Source organism: Pelodiscus sinensis, chromosome 2 (genome assembly GCF_052426305.1).
Source record: "Pelodiscus sinensis isolate ZL-2025 chromosome 2, ASM5242630v1, whole genome shotgun sequence".
Lineage (NCBI taxonomy): Eukaryota > Metazoa > Chordata > Testudines > Trionychidae > Pelodiscus > Pelodiscus sinensis.
In genome coordinates this window covers 259,633,401-259,656,910 of record NC_143053.1, presented here as the reverse complement: position 1 = coordinate 259,656,910, position 23,510 = coordinate 259,633,401, and the positions used below count along the sequence as shown (strand labels likewise).

At 61.5% G+C, this 23,510-nt stretch overlaps 1 protein-coding gene across 6 annotated transcripts in view; it reads right to left on the bottom strand.

The window, feature by feature from the left end:
* Positions 1–728: 728 nt before the first annotated feature.
* DHX30 (DExH-box helicase 30) overlaps positions 729–23,510 on the bottom strand; it is a 49,194-nt gene continuing 26,412 nt past the window's right edge. For 5 of the 6 annotated variants that reach the window (XM_075923043.2, XM_075923042.2, XM_075923040.2 and 2 more), the window contains 16 exons: positions 21,353–21,708; positions 18,970–19,093; positions 17,197–17,346; positions 14,827–14,979; positions 12,710–13,531; positions 10,612–10,690; positions 9,353–9,457; positions 7,723–7,898; positions 6,319–6,525; positions 5,768–5,849; positions 5,068–5,261; positions 4,830–4,989; positions 4,343–4,500; positions 3,861–3,968; positions 3,499–3,634; positions 729–2,586 (listed from right to left, as the gene is read on the bottom strand). In XM_075923043.2, coding sequence (XP_075779158.1) covers positions 2,351–2,586; positions 3,499–3,634; positions 3,861–3,968; positions 4,343–4,500; positions 4,830–4,989; positions 5,068–5,261; positions 5,768–5,849; positions 6,319–6,525; positions 7,723–7,898; positions 9,353–9,457; positions 10,612–10,690; positions 12,710–13,531; positions 14,827–14,979; positions 17,197–17,346; positions 18,970–19,093; positions 21,353–21,708 — 3,246 coding nt within the window. In that variant the 3' untranslated portion in view covers positions 729–2,350. The remainder of the gene's footprint in view (positions 2,587–3,498; positions 3,635–3,860; positions 3,969–4,342; positions 4,501–4,829; positions 4,990–5,067; positions 5,262–5,767; positions 5,850–6,318; positions 6,526–7,722; positions 7,899–9,352; positions 9,458–10,611; positions 10,691–12,709; positions 13,532–14,826; positions 14,980–17,196; positions 17,347–18,969; positions 19,094–21,352; positions 21,709–23,510) is intronic. The other variant, XM_075923039.2, reaches the window with a different exon arrangement.

Below are 23,510 nucleotides of genomic sequence, written 5' to 3'. Positions count from 1 at the left end.
TCCCTTCTGAGTGACTGTGCTTGCCTCCCTCATTTCCTGTTGTCACACATCATACAGCCTCAGCCCTGGTTTTACCATTTTCAGCTGAGCGGCTCCACCTTGGCCCCCCAGGTGCAGAGGAGGAAATAAGGCAACTGTGGAATTAACTCAAACATGTAGAAGCTGCACCTGAGGACTAGGAGGCTAAAGAACAAGGTGGAGTCGAGCAGCAGCCGGCAGTGGACTGGGTCTGCGCTTGCTCCTTGGGGCTACATGAGTGTTCCTGCTCGGTGAGGGCCCAAGGAAATGTTTTCAGTCCTAGCCAGGAAGTTTCTTGACTGGCCAGAGTGTTGCTGACTGGTGCCTGTTGTCTCCACCAACAAACTGACCACTTACACAGTGAGTGGCTGAATGCCTGCACACTTAACTGTACAGGGCAGGGCCAGCTAAAGGCCCCCGGCTTGGTGTAGTGCTGCGAAATCCCAGCAGGTCCCCTCTGAGCAGAATATGGAGGCCCAGTGATGAGCCAGTCGTGAGTGGCAACCTCTATTGAAGTTCCCAGGCTCCCTTCAGACTCCAGGCTCAGCACAAGGGCAGCGTTGTCCCCTTCCTCCCACCAATGCACATGCTAAAAGCAGGGTGCAGCTGGGACCCCCATCGGCCTGTGCGGTTGCAGCCTGGAGTGAGAGAGACAAGGCCACAGCTTTCCACGCCCGGTTTGGTGGTTAAGAAAGGACAGAACCGGTTACTACTCTATCCCTTTTTATTGTCTTTAAATCTAGGTTGTAAAAAGATCCAGTATCACATAACAGCCACTGAAGTATCCCAACATCACACTAGTTCTCAACCATTTAGACAATAGCTTAGTTTTGTTGTACCTGCTGGGAGGGAAAAACCATACTGTGTATTGTACAGGCTGAAAGTAAAACACCGGTTAAATTATTATGACCACCTCAAGCAAGTGAAATGGAGATGAAAAGTCTGAGCGCAGGCTGCCTCGGACAGCCCCCCCCCCCCCCCGCCAGGGTCAGGTCTGAACAAGCTACTCAGAGAGAGGCTGATGCCAACGTGAACCCCCCTCCTTGGAGCTTGCTGACCCAGACCTGCTGTAACTGAGCCCAGAGTTTTCCTAGCCTTGGCCCCTCTGCTTTTGCCCCCAGATATTCCTCAACAGCAGCCACAACACTTCAGTTCCAGTGGCAAGGGGCTGCTCCATGCCTTTGCTATAGGCCAGGCAAGCCATGGGCTCTGCCCTGGGAAGCCGGCACCAGCTCTTAGTGGAAGTACATAAAAGGCTCATTACCAGCCCCACTCGAATGGGAACTGGGGCCCCATTACAGTGCCAGGGCCCCGAAACACGCACTGGGCAGGTGAGGAACGTCCCCCCTTCCAGTGCCCCTGCCGGCTGCAACGAGGGGCGGGTTCGTCTCTTTCAGTTACAAAGAGCAGTAGAAATAAAAAACCACAAGTCCAGTGGCCCCGGGACTGTCCACGATGGGCAACGCGATACAGAACTTGCCCCTGGCCCATCTACCAGCGACTGCCAGACACCGCTCAGGTGTAGTCCCCCCTCCAGCCATTAGTGAATTCGTCCTCACAACAGCCCTGTGAGGTAGGTTGCTAGCATTAGGGAACTGAGGCAGAGCTGGGGGGGATCTCTTGCCTCAGGTGGTTGTGCGTTAGTCACAGAACCCTCGGCCTGTGCTACTCTGGGTCCCAGTTCATAGGGAACAGCATCACTCAGAGATGGGCTGCCCGATCGAGCGGTACCCGCACCCGTTTCAGGGGCTGCCCAGGGTACAGGGAGAACAAGACATGTAAAAAATAAAAAGCAAAGGACAGAAATACAGGCAGCTAGAAACTACACGACATCTCGCGCGCCGCGCGGCCAACCGCCTCTGGCTGCTCCAGGCTCAGACGCCCGCTGCAGGAATGTCAGGTCCAGGGCGTGCTCTCCTCTTGCCTCCACGGACGGGTCTCGGCTCGCCGGGCAGGCCCAGCCGTGAGCTTAAGTCCAGCTTCCTCCTGAGCGCAGCTCTCGGGGCCAGGGGAGCCGCCAGGGGCACGCCCTGTGGGGTGCAGAGGGGCGAGTGCTTTCCAGTCCCACGACCTTCGGCTCAGAGTGGTGGCTTTCCCTTGCGCGTTGGGGTGTCCGCACTGGGGTCCGTTCTCTGGGCCGCCGCCAGGCCCATGCCGGTTCCGCCCACACGATGCCCATGCACGGCGCCACCAGCCGGAGGGTCTGACCACACTGATCTTCTAGGATGGAGAGAGATGACTTCACAAGGGATAAATAGAACTTTTATTTAAATAAACATTTGTGAACATCTTTATACAAATTACAAGTCCCCACGCTCACTCCTCCGCCGGCCTAGGCGCCAAAGCTGCCAGGAGGTCCCTTGAGCAGATCCACCAGGATGTCGAGCAGCTGGCTGTGCTGATGGTGCAGGTCCCCCGGGATCGCAGACATCTCAGAGCACAGGCAGGTCTCCACCATCTTGGAGAGCGACACGCGGAAGTCACGCAGGAGGCGGATCGTGTAGGAGTCTCCTTCCAGCACCAGGAGGTCGCTGTCGGTCAGAGAGACCGTCGCCCGCCAGCCATCGTCTGGGGGGGAGGGGGGGGAGAAAGGAGCAGTGAGTGCAGCCAACTGCCCCTGGCTTGCCAAAGCAGATCTCGCGCTCCGGCAGGCAAGAGCCCAGCAGGCAAAGGGAGCCAGGGCACAGCCCCTCACTCGCTCCAGGCCCCTTGGAGGGGGCTGGGAAAGGCCCATGAACCGGAGGTCACATCCCCTGGGTCGTTGCGTCTGGGCCTGCGGCGGCTCTGACATCTCAAGCGAGAAACCTGCATCTCCCAGGGGAGGAGAACCCGGGGCTCAGCTCCGGCCCCCAGCCACACCAGCAAGTGCCGGGGTTTGGGCTGGACGCCAGTCGGCCCCCTGGCGCAGGGAGGAACCGGGCCCCGCTCCCGGGACATGAGATTTCACAAGCTCCTTCGCACCCTGCCTGGCTCTGGCAGCCCTAGGCCCGCGGGAGGGGAACGGTCCGAAAGCCGGAGTGTATCCAGCCCATCAGCCCAAAGCAAGGGCTGACCACATGGCAGGACATGGGGCTGGGCCAGGCAGGCCCCTGTATAAGTAACCCCGCCTCCGTGGCACCTGAAGGGTCAAGTGGAGGCGCTAATGGGGCAAGTGCCCCGGCCAACAGATGCCTCAGTTCAGGCCCCTTTCCCGCGGCCGGCAAGAACGAGGGAGGTCAGAGCCCGTTCTGTTTGATGAAACGGGCAGGCCAGGGCAGTGGGGCTGGGAGCCGGCAGCCCTTCCCTGCCCCACTGCTGCTCCATGCCCGGGAGCAAGCACAGGCTGGCAGCTCCCCCCCGCCCCTCCCTCCAGGCAGGGCTGCCGACTCCCAGCCCCCGCAGGCTGGCAGCCGGCTGCTCTCCGCCCATGGCGGGCTGCTCTGGGTTACCCATCACCCGTTCGCACAGGGGAGCCGGGCGTCACCCGTTACCAGCCCCCACCTCGGACGTGAATATCGGTGTCGGTCATCAGCAGCACGGCCAGCGGGTGGACCTGGGAGGAGTCCCGCACGAACACCCCGCCGTTGGACTTCACCGCCATGAAGTACGTCAGCCAGCGGCTGTAGAGCTTGGAGGCCTCCCTGGGCAGGAGAAGCCGGGGGTTACGGTCCACCACACGCCGGTACCTGCCCCCCGGCCCTGCCCCGCACAACCCGCTGGGGCCCGCCCCGGTCAGCAGAGCTCCTCTTCGGAACGGCAACCCACCGAGGCGGCGGCTCCCGCCCCACTGGCCGGGCGCTTGCCCCTCCCCCGCGGTGCCGGCCCAGCGTGCCCAGGGCTGTCCCCGCGCTCCCGGGTGCCACTTGCCTGTTGATGGTCGACTTGTGCAGCAGGACGGTGCCGGCCTTCGTCCGGTACGAGTAGCTATTGGGCTTGAACTTCCCCTGCCGGGTGACTTTGCCTTGTCTCACCTGGGGGCGGGAAGGGCGCTCAGCACGCTGGAGAGGCAGCTCCGACCGGCCCGCCAGGGGCTGCGGGAATCCAGGGCCCCAGGAAGAGCCCAGCAGGGATTTCCCTCCCCACCCCTGGGCAGCCACGCCCACTCCCGGGCAGGCGCAAGTCGTGATCGCCAGCCCGGCCGCCCAGCACGTCCCGGGAGGCGGGGCACGACGGGGGAGGGGCTATCGCCACGGCTGGCGCGGCAGCGGGAGAGGTCTGGGGGCGGCGAGGACGCCGGAGGGAGCAGGCGCGCTGGCCTGAGACGGGGAGAGTCCCAGCGCCCCCAGAGCGCAGCCCCCCCCACGCAGCAGGGCGCCGCACAGCGCCGGGGGCCCCGCACAAGCACCTGGATGAGGTTGGGGTAGAGGCCGGCCATGAGGACGCCCTTCACCAGCTCCTCCTCCTCGCTGTACTGGTTGCAGGCGGCGGAGGGCAGGGCGCAGTCGGAGGGCGAGGACACCAGGAAGGTTTCGTAGATGTTCTCGGAGAACTGCTTGACGAGGCCTGTTGGGAGGAGCCAGGCCAGACGTGAGGCCCTGGGCACAGGACCCCTTCGGCCTGCACCCCAAGAGCCCAGCCCCCACTCGGGGCCTTCAGCGGGGGCCCTTTCTGCAGCGAGATGGGCGCCACGGCCAGACACACGGACTCCCGAGGGGCCCGGGCGCTCCTGGCCGAGGCTCCCTGGCAGCACCGTGCGGGGGCCAGCGGCCCGAAGCCGCGCCAAGGCCCAAACTCGGGGCTCGCCCACAAGCAGGTGTCTAAGGAGGGATCTGGTCCGAGTCCCACCCCACTGCACCCCCCTCGCCCCACGGGCCGCGTCCCGGGCCGCTCACCGTTGATGAAGCGCAGGCTGGGGGCGTAGAGGAAGTAGTCCTGCAGGTAGTTGTCTCGGGCCCGGCTGTCCCTGCGCCGCAGCACCTCCTCCCAGCCCGCCACGGCCCTGACGAAGGCCAGGTGGTCGCTCCCGCTCTCTCGGCTCAGAACCGCCTTGGCCTAGCAGGAGACGCTGAGTTAGAGGCGCCACGGGCCCCCCGGCCCCCTCCCCGCGGCGCCCCGGGGGGCGGCCCTCACCTTGTCCACCTCCGCTCGGTTCTGCAGGCTGCTGCTGAAGGGGTCCCGCGTGAGGCAGGAGACGATGACGAGCAGCGGGTGGAGGCAGCGGTAGATGGCCGCCAGCACGATGGCCTTGGCCAGCCGCGGGTCGGTGGAGATCTGGGCCAGGCGCTTGCCCAGCGTGGTCAGGGCTTCCCGGTGATCCAGCACGCCTGCAACAGAACCGTGCACCAGGCGTCTCCACCAGCCTCCCCGCCCGGGGGAGGGGGAGCCGCTGAGTCCGGACACGGTGCCGGCCCCTCGGCCAGGACCTCGCTGACCCCCCGGCTGAGCGCAGGAGACACCTCCAGGAGGAGCAGGGCTCCCCGAGGACCCAGCCATGAGTCCCTGGAGCACACGGCCCTGAGGGAGCCACAACTCCGCCCTCAGCAGCTGTGGCCTCTTAGGAAGGATTGGCAAGGCGACCACATGGCCAGCTGAGCTCCCACTTAGCATCACGCTCCCCCTGCTCCCATCTCCCCCGAAGCTTCTCTGCCCAGCGCTGGGTTAGTCACGGAGCTTGGGCTGGTCTAGGGCTGCTGCTCCCCCTCTGGGCCAGGCACAGGTGCATTGGCCAGCCCCCCTCCCCCAACCCAGGGGGTCCTGTCCCAGCCCAGCATCGTACACCTGGCCCGCAGCGGCGGCTCCCCTCCCTGGCCACGCGCTGCCGTTAGCTCACCGATCTCCTGCAGCAGGATCACCGCTTCATCCACCGCTTTGATGTCAGGGCTGTCCAGAGCCTTGGAGAGGAACTCGACGGCCTGCGGCACACGAGAGACCAGATGAGACCCCCCCGGATCTACGCAGGGCTAGAGGCAGAACGCGCCGCCCTGCCCAGAAACGGCGGCTTTGCATCCCCTTGCGGCAAGGCCGTTTCCTCCTGCAGGACACGCCGGGCGCTACCCTGGCACGTCTCCCTCTGAGCGCCCCTGGCGCTGGCACTGCCGGCGAGGACAGGAAGAGGCAGCTCACGGAGATTACAGGCAGGCAAAGGGAAAGTCTCAGTCTCTGACCCACAGGATGTTCACTGAGGGTCCACGGACAAGCCCAGGGGAGTTTTCCCACCTAGAGCTCCAGGTTCACCACTGCCTCTTGGGAACGCCCACCCGACCGATCGGCAGCTCCCTGGATTTCCCCGTCGCTGCCTGTTGCGCTCACAACCACCGAGGGGAACAGGCGCTGGGGCTGTTCAGCCAGCCCAGCGCTCTCCTAGCCGCGTGCGACACCCACCGTCTTCTCCGGCATGTGGATCTTGGCCTGAACCACCAGGTTCTCCAGGGGCGTGCGCAGGATTTCAGGGACCTGGAACGTGGGCATTTTCTCCAGGCGGCTGCGTGGGAAGAGGTGGTAGGCAAAGCCCGACTGGCAGCGGCCGGCGCGCCCTCGCCTCTGCACGACGTTCGACTTGGACACCCACACGGTTTCCAGGCAGGAGACCTGGGGGAAGAGGCGAGTCAGCGCCAGTGCGTCTCGCTGATCCAGTCCCCACCGGCCCGGAGACCCGAGGAACGCCCGCCCGCAAGCCCTCGCTGCCTGGCAAGCTGCTCCTTCAGCGGGCCGTCCCGCCGCGGGAGCCGGGCCGCTCTGCAGGGCCTCACAGCTCTCCCTCCCGGGCCAAGCGCTTCGCAAGCAGCCAGCTCGAGGCACTCGACACAAAGTGCAGCTGCCTCTGGGGCTGAGCGGCTCCGCAGGAGCGGCAACGAAGAACGCTGCGGGGGCGCTGGGTGTGGAGACCTACGCGGGGGTCTGGGGGAGGGGGAGTTGGGTAAAACCATCCTGAACCGATCCCGGAAGGGACAATGGCCTGGGGTGGATGTTCCATGCATGCCAGGGCGTCTCCGACACACGCCCGCCCCAGCACCGTGGCAGGGCTTGGGAAAGAGCCCTGGGCCCTTTCCCTAAGGAAACCCCGGAGTCGGGGTAAAGGAAGCTGGATTCCCATGTCTGCCCCACGGCTCTCGCCGCAGCGCAGCCGCCAACCAGCAAGGAGGGGCCGGCCAGCCAGCTGGGCACAGCTTAGCCCCGGCAGAGCGGCAAGGACTCGCCACGCCTGCGCGCTCCCCCCACGCTATCCACAGCCTCCTCGGACAGCCACCCCGTCTCGCAGGGGTGAGGCCGGCAGTCGGCCATGTGAGCCTCAGAACGGGGGCAGGGCACAGCGCTATGCGCGCGAGGAACCGGCCTTAACCACGCCTCACTCTTTCTTGGGGGCAGCCGCTGCACCCCAGCGGGCACCGCCCTGCCGCTGCTCAACGGGGCTCCGGCAGCCGGCCTGGTTGGGCTCCCAGGGGAACGTCCCGGCAAGGCAGGGAGCCCTACAGGGCCGGGTTTGTGCAGGGTGTTTCTTGGGGCACGCGGGGAAAGGCAGGTCCGCTTGCCGGGACAGGCTGTGCCGGCTCTGGGGAATCAAGCCCCTACACCATACGACCAAGTCTTGCTTGACTCGCTTCTGAGAGAGACGGGGGGAGGGGACATGATCCCTGCTCTGTGGCGCTCGTGTGCAACGCGAGCCAGCACGTCAAGCCCTGAGTGGCCGGCAGGGGCATCTCGAATGCTGCTTGAAGCCCGGCCCACCCGCTGCCGCGTGGCCCACGGAGGAGCAGGCCGCACGCCGGGCGCGGACGGGGCCGGCACCTTGGTCTTGAGGTCATAGCGCTCCTCCTTGTGCGTGCCGCTGTCCACCACGTGCACGATGTCGTTGATGGTGATGGAGGTCTCGGCGATGTTGGTGGCCAGGACGATCTTCCTGACGCCGGGCGGGGGCCGCTGGAAGATGTTCTGCTGGTCCATCATGGGGATGTTGGAGTGCACTGGCGGGAAAGGGCAGCGTCAGCCCAGCCCTGCGCCCCCTGCACCACAGCTGGGGAGAGGCGGCCCGGCCCGATCTCCTCAGACAAGCGCCACACTGCTCATGCCTCCACGTGGCACCTTCTCTCAGCCCCCAGGGAGGCGGGGGACAGTCACGGCCAGCGCACGGACAGACAGCGGTTTCTAACGCCGGCCTGACAACTGCCGACCAGCTTGCTTACCTGGCCCTCCGCTGCACCCTCCAGCAGTCCCAATGCCAACCTGCGGCAGAGTCAGGCCCGGGGAAAGGAAACAGCAGAGGGCAAAACACGCCAGGGGTTGCAGATAGGAAGGGCTGGTTTCAATGGACCTGGACAGCTGAGCCCTTCCTGCCCGGCCGTGGCTCCCTAGATCAGTGGCTTTCAACCTCTGCTCTGCAGGCAATGTCTAAGGGGTCTGTGAGCGGCTGGGGACTAGGGATGTGGCGGACTAGGCGACAGGATAGCTGCTCCACCCCCCTTGCTGCCTATCAGACAGAGGGAGATATTTCAAAGTGGCAGCGCCGCAGGAGCCCGGGGGTCCACGGGGAGCTGCCGCTTTGAAACGCCAGGTGGGGTCCCCAGCTGACCCGGGCTCCAGGTGGCGCTGCTGCTTTGAAACGCACCAAGCGGAAGTGCCAGTGCGGAGCTCGGAGTCAGCGGGACTTCCACTCGGCGTTCCACCTCGGACTGGGGCCGCGGAGCGCGGAGGTGCTTCTCGACTAATCGATGGACATTCCATCGGCGACTCGCTACTTAACACCCCGCCTGGGGCGAAGCTTTCCCAAGGGGCTGCGCCTCCATTTGAAACTGCGCAGGCCACTGAAGAAAGGGTTAAACCCACCGGCCTAGAGCAAGCCGAGCGCGCGGGGCCATTCCCGAGACGCCGCGCTCCCCCGTGTTAGATACCGGCGCTCTCCCTTGTGGCCCCACTCGATAGCTTAGTGCCACCCGACCGGGGGGCTGCGCCAAAGGCCTGGCATTCCTCCCCAGCCCACGCGTTCCTCGTGGCTCAGTGCCCGGGCGCACGCCCAGCAGGCTGCAGCCGGTGGGGGCCAGCGGCGGCCTCAGAGCCCCGTTGATTGGAAAATACCCCATCTGGATGAGACCGAAGTGGCACTCACAGGGCGGCGCTGCACCTGGCAGTAAGGGCGTCACCCGCCACCCAGCTCCCTCGCCCCGACGGCTCCGCACGCTGGCGCCAGCTGGAAGCAGATGCCTTCCGGGGCCTGGAGCTCACCCACGGAGACTCCCCTGGCCACAGCACGGAGCTACCCTGCCCACAGCTCCACCCCAGCGGACCGAGTCAATCCGTCCCCTTCACCTCCCCACAGGCCTCAGCAGCAGCAGCGTGGCCTGTGTAGGGCGATGGGCCATCTGCCCTCTATGCAGTGACGGGACAGGGCCACCACTGGGCCCACACTCCCCAGGCATCTCACCTGGTAAGACGAGGTAGCGGCTGTTCTGAGAGCCCAGCGTCTCCAGCAGGCGCTGCTGCACCCCTTTGATCTCCTGCCAGCCAGGAAGGAAGCAGAGGATCCCGCCTGCAAAGAATCAGGAGCAGAACAGGCGCCCCGGAGATGCATGAGGCTCTTTTCCCACCTGAAGAAAGACGCTTGCTTCTGGGCCAGTCCTGCCACGCCCCAGGGAGTCCTGGAGAACCCCAGTTGGTCCCCAGCTCGCCCCAGAACCCTGGACAGGAGACTCCCAGGTTCCCACGCCTGCGGGCCGGACCTACCAGGACTAATCGTCCCTGCGGCTTGCGGACACAGCCCCGCGTGAGGCACCCAACCAAGCTCAGGGACCCAGGGAGTGAGAGTGCAGAGGGGGACGTCCTTGGACACAAGACAACCAGCCCCTTGCTTCCGGCCGGCTCTCGGGGTATTCTGCCACAGAGACACATCTGCACCAGGCGTCCTGGGACCCCCGGTCAGTGTCACGATGGAACGGAGCTGAATGGCTTGGAAACAGCCAGACTTCCTCCAGATAGCTTCACACCAGCCTTCCTCCTTCCAGAGGCAGCCTCCTGCGCAGGGTGCTGTGGGGTGCTCGACCTTACAAGAGGTAACCAGAGCGCTCGGCTGTCCTGTGGGGACCCCAGGCCCCAGGGTACAGGTATGAAGGCCGCTGTGGCTGGCTACGTGGCACCTCTCAAGCCAGGTGGAGAAGTGCCAAGATCTGCCAGTGCCGTACCCCCCCTGTGCCCAGACGCCACGCTGCTCATCAGGGGCCTCAAGCAAGCAGGGCCGCCACTCTCCCAGACACGATGTGACATCGCATGGGCATTCCCAGGTCAGGCTACCCACGAGCCGCGAGGAGACCTGGGAGTGCCACCCCATTTGAACTGTAGGGAAACCCTCGTCACCAAATCCACTTCTGTGGTTCCCTCTTGTTACGGCTCTGGGCTATGCAGCCTGGAAGGCTGCCCTGGACTGCACCCTTTGCTGACAAGCTCCTCCGTGTCTTCCTGCAGCCTCGGTGCCTGCCCGACGCGGGGTATCCCCGCAGCCCCAGGCGCCCGCGAGACCCTGACAATACGAGGATGAAGGACTCGGACCGGCCCAGCGCCCTCAGGAGAAAGACAGGAGCCAGCCCTGCTTTGTGTCTCTGACCCGCCTTGGCAAAGGGTCCAGGCTCCAGCTGCTCTTTCCCCAGCGTCCAAGCCCCCTGGCAAGGGAGAAGGTAAAGCAGCACCTACCTGGCTCTCCATGGGCATCTATCTGGAGCACGAGGTCCGTGATCAGCTCAAGGTCCAGGACACATTCGTCATCGGATTGCTGAGAAACACAGGAGGCCGCGTGAGTTCCGAGGCCGTGGCCACGCCCAACGGGCCCGGGAGGGCGCTACCCGTCCCGGAGCATCCCCCTCCCGTGGCAGACCCCTGGGCTAGTGGTCTGGGCACAGGACTATGAGCCAAGAACTCCAGGAGCTTTACATTTAGGCACCGAATCATAGAACTGGCAGGGACCTTCAGAGGTCATCAAGTCCGGTCCCCTGCTGCCCTCATGGCAGGACCAAGTACCATCTAGACCATCCCTGACCGGCGTCTGTCCAACCGGCTCTTAAATATCTCCAGGGATGGAGACTCCACAACCCCCCCGGGCAACTTATTCCAGTGTCTAACCACCCGGACAGTTGGGAACTTTTTCCTAATGTCCAGCCTAAACCTCCCTTGCTACTTGTCCTAGCATCAGACTTTAAAGAGAATAATTTTTCTCCCTCCTTGTGACACCCTTTTAGATACTTGAAAACCGCTCTCACATCCCCCCTCAGTCCTCCCCTTTCCAAACTAAACAAGCCCAATTCTTTCAGTCTTCCCTCATCCCTCCTGTTCTCTAGACCTTTCATCAGTTTTGTTGCCATTCTCTGGACCCCTTGTCATTTCTCCACATCTTTCCTGAAATGTGGGGCCCTGAACTGGACACAAGACTCCAGCTGAGGCCTGACCAGCGCAGAGCAGAGTGGAATTACGACGTCTCGCGTCTTGCTCCCAACACTCGCGTTAATGCCGCCCAGAATGAGGTTTGGGCTTTTCTGCAACACACTCAGTCCGGTCACCACCTCCTGTGCAGTGCGGGTCCCACCTCCCTTCTCCAGCTGGGGGCACGGTGAGCTTGCAGGGGTTTGTAAGCATCAGCATTACATAGCAGACTGGCTCCTTTAAATCAGGGCTGTTTGGGGTGGGGGCAGGCTGGTGCCCTATGGGACTGGGACATCAGTGAATTAATCAAGTGGCAGCAGCTTTTGAGAAGAGTGGGGCAGGCAACTGGAGTGGGAAAGGCCTTTAAAGAGGGTCCCGGAAGCAGAAAGAGTAACGGGCTTAGTGGGGGGGACATGCACCCCAGGAAGCCAACCAGTATTACGAGGGATACGTAGGGAACCATTCCTGGGGGGGCGGAGTTAATAAAACAGGGCCAGTTGCAGCACATGCGAGGACAGATCCAGGGAAAGGCGACTTCAGGCAGGCAGGGGATCTACACTTAACCCACTGGTCTGCTGCCAGGACACTCCACAGACATTTCCTCTAAGGGGCCAGAGAGAACCAGAGCTGGGGGTGGCTTCAAACCTCCCTGGCGTGTCCTGACTTCCTGGCATGTGTCCTTTAGCTAACTGACACTGGCCGGCAGCGCCCTCAGTCTCCACGCACTGACCTGCAGGCAAGCCCACGGGGCGCTAGCGACTCCCAGCCCAGGGGTCGAGAGGCGAGTCCGAACTCGGATCCCCGTTTCAGAGGATTATCAGTGGGATCTCACCAAGCCCACGGGGCGCTAGCAACTCCCAGCCCAGGGGTCGAGAGGCGAGTCTGAACTCGGATCCCCGTTTCAGAGGATTAGCAGTGGGATCTCACCAAGCCCACAGGGCGCTAGCGTCCCCCAGCCCAGGGGTCGAGAGGCGAGTCCGAACGGATCCCCGTTTCAGAGGATTAGCAGTGGGATCTCACCAAGCCCACGGGGCGCTAGGACTCCCAGCCCAGGGGTCGAGAGGAGAGTCCGAACTCGGATCCCCGTTTCAGAGGATTAGCAGTGGGATCTCACCAAGCCCACGGGGCGCTAGCGACTCCCAGCCCAGGGGTCGAGAGGCGAGTCCGAACTCGGATCCCCGTTTCAGAGGATTAGCAGTGGGATCTCACCAAGCCCACAGGGAAGCTCAGGGGGTCTGGGCTGGGATTCACACGCGGCCCGTAGCTGGCGAGCCCAGGGCACCGGGGTAGGTGTGGCAGGAAGGAACCGCCCCAGCTCAAGTCTCTTCCCCTCTGGCCCTCCCAGGGCAGAGCAGGCTCCGGGCTGCGCGCTCACCTTCACCTCGTAGTGCCGGTGTCGGTGCCGGCCCAGCTTGGCCAGGATCTCCTCCAGGTAATACTCCTTCACTGGGTACATGAAGCCCGGCACCTTGACCACGGGGCAGTCCCCGAAGTACTGCGAGAAGCGCTGGTTGTCCCCCGTGGCGCTCATCAGCACCAGGCGCAGCTCCGGGTTGAGCTTCTGGATGCCTTTCAGCAGGATCAGCAGGAAGTCGGTGTTGACGTCCCGCTCGTGGACCTCGTCCACGATCACGTGGCTGACGCCCTCCAGGCTGGGGTTGCCCTGCAGCTTCCGCAGGAGGATGCCCACGGTGCAGAAGAGCAGGGCGCCTCCCCGGGCTGGTGGCTTGCTCTCCAGCCGCACCTGGTAGCCCACGTTCTTCCTCATGTTGGGGCCCAGCTCCTGCGCCACCCGCTGGGCCACCGAGATGGCGCTGATCCGCCGGGGCTGGGTGATCACCACGTTGCAGCGGGCTCCGCGCCCCTCCAGGATGTAACGCTCCAGCAGCAGCTGCGGGATCCGGGTGGTTTTCCCGCAGCCAGTGTCTCCTGCGATCACCACCACCGGATTCTGCTCAACGGCCGACAGGATGGTGTCCTTGTGAGGGTCCACAGGCAGCTGGGGGCTCTCCGGCCACGACGAACCCCTCCTCTTCCAAAGCGCCAGGAGGTTCTGGCTAAGGCGGACCTCCTCCCCCTCGGACAGGGGCGTGTACGTCTTCCCTGTGATGGCATCACTGATCGCACCAGATTCCTTACTCAGGTTCATCATGTCGTCAGCAAGCCGCGGCCTGGATTCCCTCGAGTCCACGGGGTACTGGGGAAGGGGGAGAAAATTGGCAGATGCTTAACGTTCCCGCAGCTCCTTAGACGGCCGTACGCCAGGAGGGAGCGTTGCAGGGTCAGAGCAGGCGGGACGCAGGCGCTGCACTGACTGCGTGGCCCGGCGCCAGTCACCGCTTAGCTGCCTCAAGCAATGCAGCCCCTGAAGTCTCTGTTTGCAGAGGCTCAGCTCAGAACTCGGCCCCCTCCGCGCGACACGCCAGCTGCCAGGTAGCCCCCCACGCCTGCCTCGTCGTGAGCCTCTTCTGGCTCACTCAGGCCGTGCACAAAGATTTTAGCGCTGTGGTAACTAACCCGCCATGCTGTGCCCGCCACAGAACAGAGAAACCGCACGCAGCACCGTGGAGCGACGACCCGGCCGGCCTGCCCGCCCCCATGCCCTGCTCCGAACACTGGATCCTGAGAGCTCCGCAACAGGGGCCCGACGCGCCAGCAGCGCGCTCAAGAGCCAGGCTGCCTTCGGGTGCCAAGGAAGAGACCCCCGGGAGCGAGGCCGACTCTCCGCAGGGCCCCGAGGCTCTGGGACAGCTGCTGTTCAGTTCTAAGCAACAACAGCTCGCGGCAAGAAACGACTCTCAGACCCCGGACAGCGAGGAGGATTTCAAGGGGCAGGATGCAGTCCCTGTACCAGAGGCAGCCGCGCAGGGTGGCAGGCGGGAGCCGACTCGTGAGGGGAGCCAGGTTTAAAGCCGGCTCCCCATGCAGATTGGCTCCAGCCTGCCACCCCGCCGGCATCCCACGGAGCAGCCTCTGTCTGCGGCAAGCCTGGGCCGCCACGGACAGAGGCTGCCCTGCTCCCCGCCCCGCTGCTGCCTCTGATGGGGGGGCCAGGCGGAGCTGGTGCTCCAAGGGAGCCTGCCTCCTCCCCTCCCCCCAATGCTTCTGTGTGGGGGCAGATGGCTCCGTGGGAGCTGACACGTGTGGGCTGTGTGTGTCCTGGCTCCAGGATGCCTCTCCCGCCCGCCATCAGAGGCAGAAGCAGGGAGAAGAGGAGGGGTAAATGGCTCAATGGGATCCAATGCTTATGGGGTGAAGCCAGCTCCTGCCTCCTCCGCACCCCCCAATACAGAGCGGGTGCACGTAGCCAACAAGATTAACCGATAAGCCCAGGCTTATCGATTCATCATGCAGATATTGACATGCCGAGATCCCTAGCCAGCTCAGTCCAGACGGTACCGTGGGACAGCAGCGGTTCGGCGGGCGGAAGGGCAGGGAACCCAGCTCCCCCCTTGCCGCGAGGCGGCCCCGCTGCACGTGAACAAGCCTTACGTGGTTCAGGTAGTTCTCGATCTTACGCAGGGTGGCTTCCGGGACTTTGATGTGGCAGGGTCTCCTCTGGTTCTCGCCAAACTCCCGGAGGGACGTCATGTTGTACATGGCATGGCTCAGGGGGTTGTTGTTCTTGTCCACTAAGCCCAGGCTCTGGAAAGGAAGGAGACAAACGGGGGCGGTAAGAGAGGCAAGAGCTCTCCCCGCCGTGGCGGCTGGGGTGGGGGGAAGGGAACACGGCACAGACGAGACTCCCGTCAGCATTTTCATCTGCCTCAGCCCCTCCGTGGCCAGACCCCTGCCCCCAAGACAGGCGGCAGGCAAGGAACGGCAAGTGTCCCTACTCAGGAAGGCCCCCAGCCCAACGGTTCCTGAGACCGAGGGCAAGAGGCGGAGACCACGGGGACGCTGTAAGATCTTCCCTGCCCCAGCCGCTCTGCTGTGAAACGGGAGCCCTGGGCTGTCCCTGCCCCGACGCAGACAACGAAGATCCAGGCCGGAGGAAAGGCGAGTACAGTCGCTTCCAACCGGACCCGCTTCCGAGAGCCAGTCACCCTCCGACGGGCACTTCCACAGCCTTCCGGAGAAGCCAGCCCAGACCTGCCTTTCCTGCTCGCCCGCTCCACGCTGGTTTTGGAGCCGGGTCACCCATTCCCTGCGCCAGAGAGCCGGGAGTCCAGAGCGCCGAAGGAGCAGGAAGCCAGCCCGCCTTTCCCGGGGGAGCCGGGGGCTGAAAAGACCCTCCACTCGCCGGCTGGGCCTCGCGCATCACTTTGCTGATGGGCCAAAACAGAGCCTCAGCGGCCCACCAGCTAGAGCTCAAGGCCAAACTCAGCTCCCCTTCGGATCAGCGCCAGAGCTCCCCCTCTGGCAGGGCTCCGGGAGATGGGTGGGGTCTCTGCACATCCCCCCCGCCCCCCCCGGGTCTCTTGGCTCCAGGTGCCTGTCCCGTACGTTCCCTGGCCCTGCCTGCCACCCACAGGCAATTTAACCTCCCCCCCCCCCGGCTCTCCCCTGCTCCGCACCACTGCCAGCCCACCGCTCTAGCCCGGGGGAGGGGTGCGCAGAGCCATAGGATGGCTCAGGGCGGCTGCCCCAGACTCTGCTCTGGGGGGCCCTGCGGCAGTTGCCCCAACTGTCCTATGGACGGGATGGTCCCCCACACTCAGGTTAGCCGGCGGGGCCAGCAGCAGGGGTTGGGCGTGGCGGGAGCCACAGGGAGCAGAGCGATGCAGCAGCCTGCTCTGCTCCGGCGCCATCCCCCGGCCGTGGCCTTCGGGTGGGGGCTCGAGGGAACGGGTGCAACGGGGGGGAGGGCGGGAAGAGGCAGGGTCAGAGCTGGGGGGGAGGGGAGAGGACCCTCGCCCCTCGGGCCACAGGGACGCGCAGGCTGGACTGTGGAACATCAGAGACCCCCCTCTCCTAACGTGGTAGCATAGGGCAGGGGCCGCCAACCTTGCTCAATTTCAGTCTGACCCAGGATCCACCCCAAACCCGCCTCCTTCCCGCCCCTTCTCCAAGGCCCCGCCCCTGCTCGCTCCATCCTCCCTCCCTCCCCATCCTCGCTCGCTTTCATCAGGCTGGGGTTGCGGGCCCTGCTCTTGGGCTAAGGGATTGGCGGGTGGGAGGGGCTCTGAGCTGAGCCTGGGGCAGGGGGTTGTAGGTGCAGGCCGAGGGAGGGAGTTTGGGTGCAGGGGGACTCAGGTCTAGGGGTGCAGCAGGGGTCCAGGACTGGGGCTGGGTTTGGAATGCTGGCTCCAGCTGGGCACCGCTTACCACAGGTGGCAGCTGGGTGGTGGTGCCGGGGACTAAGGCAGGCTCATCCCTACCCTGGCCCTGCACCGCTCCCAAAAGCAGCCAGAAAACTCCCTCCATCCCTGCCCCGCTCCCGCTGCTCAGTGGAGTGGGATACCGGGCGGAGCACCCTGACAGCAGCAACCCCTCCTCCTCTTCCTGTCCCCTGCGCAGCAAGCAAGAGGCTCCGGGGCTGGGAGGCAGCTCCAAGGCAGAGGGCAGGAGCAGCACGGCAGTGCTTAGAGGGGCAGATGAAGTAACGGCACTTGACAGCCTCCCGGCCAAACCTGTCAGGATCCCCTGTCAGAGGCTCCAAGATCCACCAGCAGATCCCGATCGACTGGGTGGTGACCACTGGCCTAGAGACCAGGACAATCATCTGACCCAACTCTTCCCCCTGGAGTCAGCGAGAGGTGGCAGCAGCAAACCCAGACAGTCTCAGAAACAGCAGCAGCCTTAGGGCTTGGCTGCTCCGCCTGGCCCCTGGTTCTGGTGTGAACAGCGCCCCCAACAGCCGGCTGGAAAGGATGGGGCGGTAGCAGCCTCAAGACTTGCTCCCAGACAGGTGCCACTCACCTTCAACTTCTGGCAGGCCAGGGCTGCTGCCTTGTTCTCCGCCTCAACCTTGCGGCGGCCTTTGGCAGCAAAGGTCATGGGGCAGGGCCAGCGCAGGGTGAGCTTGCAGATCTTTGTCTTGGTGCCCACAGTGCGGAACTGCATGAACTCCTGAAAGAGACACGGGCAGCTTTTGTGGGAAGAGGAAGGCGCCTGAGGTTTGTTTATCCGGGGGGAGCCTCTGAATGGGTTTACTAGGCGACATCACCTGAGCAGCAGGGCGTGTCTACCGGTAAGACTTGAACTCGGTTCCATCTGGAACAGACTCCTAGAAAAGTAGGTCTGGAAGGGGCCTCAAAAGATCATCTCATCAAGGTCCTGCCTCAGCACAGGGACCAGGTAACCCTAGACCGCGCTCCACAGGCCTCTGTCCAACCTGTGCTTAAAAAAAATCCCTCCCGCAATGGGGATCTTAACTATCCTTGTAGGGAGAAAGTTTTCCTAATATCGCACCTCAACCTTCCTGACTGCCAATTAAGGCCACTGCTTCTTGTTCTACCTTCAGGGGACATGGAGAACAGTTGACCAGCACCCTCAGGTTCTCCCTATCACCTTTCCTCAAGATGAAACACGCCCAGTTTTTAACCCTTTCCTCGTGGGTCAGGTTTTCTATGCCTCCGGCAGTGGTTGCTCTTATTTGGACTCTCTTCCTGAAGTATGGCACCCAGAACTGGCCCAACAGTCCAGCTGAGGCCTTACCAGTACTGAGCAGAGCGGGCAAATTATTTCCCATGTCTTATATGCAACACCCCTTTAATAAACCCCAGGTTCGATTAGCTTCTCTCACAACGGCCTCACATTGTTGGCTCATTCAGTTTGTGATCCGCTATTGCCCGCAGATCCCTCTCAACAGTACCGCCACCAAGCCAGCTACTCCCCATTTGTAACGGGCGGAGGGGGGGTTGATTTTTCCCTCCTCAGTGAAGTACTTTGCACTTAGTGAGACAAGTGTGTAAGGGAATATCTGCCATCGGACCAACTTCTGGAGTCCCCATTCAGTGTGTCCTGCACGTCTGACCGCAAACCACTGAGCTCTGCCTTCCAATCAGTGACCCACTCCCCTTACAGTCATTTCATGGAGACATTTCCCTCATTTGCTCACGTCAGACTGTGTAAAAAACCTTATGAAAGTCAAGGTATTACGCATGTACCTGATCCCTCTCTACACTGAGCCAGTGGACTGTACCAAGACCAGGCCACTGTGAGGAGAACTTCATGGAAGGAGGGAGCTAGAAGGTGAAGGGTACCAGGGGAAGAGCTTAAACTTTGTTCCAGCCCCTGCAGGGCACAAAGTCTGGAGAGGAGGTGGGGAAAGGGGCAGGGGAAGGCGAGCAGAGAGGCAGGCAGGAATGGCATTCGGGGCCAATCTGCAACAACAAATTCTGAGAGTAAAAGATACAGCGCTGCTGGCTACACAAACAAAAGGGGCTTGCAGCCCAATGCAGCCCAGCGAACACACAACCACTGCACATAACAGTGTCTCTTCGGAGTCACCAGGCTCCACTGCTTCTCCCAAGGGATTCCCCGCAGGGCCGCTGCCGGTAGGGCTTCCCTGCTCTTCAGCCTCATTGCCCTCAGCTCAGCGCTACCCACCTTGTCCTCGAAGAGCCCCAAAGAATCCCCTCCCGTCCTCGCCAGCGACACCGTGCCATCGCCGCGGCCGAGCCGGCCACACTGCACCTAGCACATTCCCAACCCGAGAAGGCGGGAAAGGCCATTTCCACGGCAACTCACCTTGACCGTGGAGGAAGAGGTTGCAATCTGAATCACCTGGGCCAGGAGGTTTTTGGGCAGAGGGAACTGGGTCAGAGCCCTGATGGCGTTGTTGTCGTCCGTCATTTCCACCGAGGCCCCTCCCCTGAAAGGCAAACGAGGTGAAAATCAATTTCCCTTCTCGCTAATTCTATTGGAGCTCAGACTCCCCCACTTCCCCTCCCCCCGGCTCCTTTGCCCAGGTCTGCAACTGTATTCTCAAGGGCTGTGTCTCGACTACATGGCTCCATCGACGGAGCCACGTAGATTTGTTTATTGGGCAAAGGGAAACGAAGCGGCGATTTAAATAATCCCCACTTCATTTAAATTTAAATGGCTGATCAGCTGTTTGTCAGCTCAGCGCGCTAGTCTGGACGCTACGCGGTCGACATCAAAGCCCTTTGTCGACCGCCCCGTTATTCCTCGTGGGATGAGGTTTACCGGGGCGGTCGACAAAGGGCTTTGATGTCAACCACGGAGCGTCCGGACTAGCGCGCTGAGCTGACAAACAGCTGATCAGCCATTTAAATTTAAATGAAGTGGGGATTATTTAAATCGCCGCTTCGTTTCCCTTTGCCCAATAAACAAATCTACGTGGCTCCGTCGAGGGAGCCATGTAGTGTAGACGTACCCAAGGTGAGTGCCGGAGTGTATGGAGTTAATTAGCAGTGGAGGGTTTGCACCTCGCCGGGTAGTGAGGACTCCCCCTCCATTGCGTTACACGGCTCAGAGCACAGAATGAAAACAATTCCCCTCGCCGGGGGGCCTCCAAGTCTCACCTCCAACTCTAGCCTCTACTGAAAGGAACAGTCCTCCCAAATATTTACAGTTGCAATGCAAACTGGTGTGCGGGAACGGTTTTCACCAGTCCTTTAGAGACACAGGCAATGGCAGAGTATTCCCGTCCCTCCCCAACTGTTTCCCTTTTAAAAAAATGGAAATACAAGTCCTGATTTGCTCTCCCCTGGGGGACGCTGGCAATCTAAAGAGCAGGGGTCGGCTACCGTTTCAAACCGAAGAGCCAAACTAGATCAAAATTCAGAACAAGGGGTCAACCAAGGGCCATATAAGAATGCCCATTTGCAGGACTGAAAATATACACATTAACGTTATTGATAATTGCCATAATGATTAATAATAGCATCAATGAAACCTTGAACCCACAGACTTTATATAATGGGACTTCTGCTGCTGCATCTTTTTGCACATTTCTTTGAAATTTATATCATAACTGGTCAAATCCAACTTCGTGCAGGCATTCAGGGGGCTGAGGATGTGGGGGGTGCAAGAGTCTGGGTTGGGGTGTATAAGGGGGCTCAGGGCACTGGGGTGGGATGTGTGTGGGGTGCAGGAGTGTTATGGCAGGAGACTGGGGATGTGGGGTTCTGAGGGGCTCAGGGCAGGGGGTTCAGGTGTATGATGGGCTCAGGACACAAGGTGGGGTGTGGGGGAGTGCAGGAGTGTTAGGACGCTGTGGCCAGACCGGGGGGGGGGGGGAGCCCCAATTGGGGCCTTGTTGGCCAGGCTACATTTTTAAATACAGTAAAATATGACATCCAACAAAAGATTGCAACTTTGTCTTTATTTATGGCAGAGGTGGGAACCTTTTTTGGGTCCAGGGCCACGGAGTTTGGGTGAAGGAGGCAGTTGTGGCCTGAAACACGGGATTGGGGTGCAGGACTGCGACCTAGGGCAGGAGAGGGCTGTGATCTAGGGCAGGGGACTAGGGTGCAGGGTCTGGGAGGGGGTATGAGCTCAGGAGGGGGGCAGAGGGTTTGGGTTACACGGGGGAGGACTGGAGTGTCAGGGGCAGTTTCTGGCCAGGAGAGTTACCAGTGAGACTCCAGAGCAGCAACCCCACCCAACTGCCCGGCTCCTCCCCCCACCGGCTGCAGGGCCATGTGCTCTGTGAGTAAGAGCCTGAGGGGAGGGGTGACTGGCAGCTTCCAGCCAGACACCAGCCAATGGGATTGTGCTGGGGGGCGGGAGCACCGCTCCCCCCTCCTGGCTCACAGTTTATGGCTCACAAAGGGCCCAGCCCCACAGCCACTTTGCTGAGCGGCACAAGAGAGCAGGGCAAGCAGGGGCGTCTGCCTGAGGGGTCCTTGCTGCGGCCCGGATTCTTTTCCCCCCAGGGCTGGCCTCAGTGTGAGCGCATGCGGACCCCCCCGCCCAGGGAAGGGCCCAGCACAAGCAGCACCAGACAGAGGCGCTTTCGGGTCAGACTCTGCTGCAGTGCGCGGCGTGCTCACTGTGTTTACGTGGTAAGAGGTCAACTTTGAGGTCTGTGGGGCTACACCAGCCATTGCCTGGACCGTTCCCTCCCTACGCCCGCTTTAGGGACCGAGTCAGAACACGGCTTTACCTCATGTCTCTAGCCGGGGTCCGAGCTTCGCTCTGCGCCATGGACAGGTAATCGGTAACATCAATTGTGTCTTCTTCCAGCTCCCCTTCCTCCAGTTCTCCTTCCTCCAGCTCCCCTTCCTCCATCTCCTCTCGCCTCATCGCTTTAGGCATCCTGCCTTGCTCCATGGACTGGATGGAGTCATCCGGTTCCGCCCGCCTCCAGCAAGTCGACAAGTCGGCCAGGGACGGCCCAGACTTAGAACGCCACCTGCTTTCCGGGCACCACCTGTCCTCCGGGCAGCCAAGCTGGTCGGCAAGGATGCGGTACTTTGCAGCGTCGAAGAGCTCGTTCCGGGGCCCTAACAACCCCCAGCCCTGAATGGAAGAGTTGCACTCGGTTAAGACAGCGGTAGGAAGCCAGCTGGGCTGGACAACTTCTAAAGCAGACTGGATGCAAACTTGGGACAAAGGGGAGACGTGTAGAGATGAATCCCTCGAGTCCAGGAGAGCGATAGGAAGCCTCTGCTCCTTTCCGACTGCCCTTCCCATCACATGGTGCCCTGCAGTTGTTCGCACAGGCTGGGCCAGCGCATGCTGCTTTGTTATACACCAAACACTCGGTTTAGTGTTTTAAAGCACTGAATCCACCCCAACACCACAGACTACACCAAATTAGCTAGGCTCCTCTTTCCTCCCCCACAACAAATTATGTTGATTCACATAGTAAACAACATATTTACTTCAAAGAACAGAACTAGCTAGGTCATCCCACCAAACCCAACACCAGGACTCATATTAGCGAATAGATTCACGTCTCACTTCCTCTTCTTTTCATTCACATAAGACGTTTATGTTCGAGTGACAGGTGCTTGTATTTCTGGGTTCTGTAATGTACAAAGCTCCAAAACGTGTCCGTTCCTGGAGCTACAAAGAGCTCCCAATTGCAGTTTGGGTAACTGCACAACTCCCACACATGCATTGTAGGCATGTGCGCCCACCTAGAGGTGCGGGGACATCCATGACAATATATATCTTGGTTTTTTATACGGGGACATTTCTAAGAGCTTTGGCATCATTCCTTCAGCCTCGTAACACCTCTGTTAGATGGAACAATATTATTTTGTACAGTAATTCCTCATTTAACACTATAGATCTGTTTCAGAAAACGACCGCTTTAAGTGAAAACGTGTTATGCGGGGTCATTTTTCCCATTGAAAATGATGGAAAAGGTGGGGGTTGCGTTTCAAGCGGTGGTGTCTGTTGGGACCGGGACATAAGGTTGGAGGAGAAAGGGGACTGGGTTACAGCAGGGAGAGGAGGTGTTTGGCTCTGGGGAAGGGAAGGGGAGGAGAGGGGGGACTGGGTTGGAAGTATGCCCCTGTGACGAGTCTGCTGGGACCCGCACTGCGTCTGGCAAGGAGTCTTCGCCAGGGAATGGCGCGGTGAACCCTCCTCTGCCTTGCAAGGAGGCGGGGGAAGCCCTGCGCAGCCGCCGGCGATGGGCTGGCTGGGGAAACCCAGCCACCAGCCTTCGAGTGGGGGCAAGGCGTCCGGTGAGGGGGAGTCGGTGGGGAATGGCGCTGCGACCAGCGAACCCTCCGGAGGTTTGCAGGGAGGTGAGGGAAGTCTCGTGCAGCCGCTGGCAACAGGGCGGCTGGGGAAATCGTGTTCTTCCGGGGACGGTCGTGAAATTCAAAAAACGTTCCCTAAAAAAAAAATCGTGCTATTGCGAAAACATGTTAAGCGGGCACGTGTGAAATGAGAAATTACTGTATTGTGGGAAGCCTCCGGGTCCAAATCCCCCTATGTGAGGCACTCTGCACAATATAACAAGACAGTCCCCTGCCCTAAGCAGACAGTACCACCTGTTGGCTTGGAGAGTAAGCAATTTATTACGGACAGCACGGGGATCACCACCTTGATAACTGAAGATACTCAACACTCCCTATTACAGAAGCCTTGTTTTCAGCTGCTTAAAGCCACTAGCCCACGCTCCCTCCCAGACAGCGCCAATATAACTGTATATGGTCAGACAGGGAGAGCTTCTCGATGAAGAACACAAGGGCATGGCATCGGGGACACTCATCTCTCCCAAGAGCCATGAGCGGTGCTTGGAGCGAAAGGCGACAAAGAACACAATGGAGAACAGAGACCAGGGAACTCAAGGCTCTCGGAGC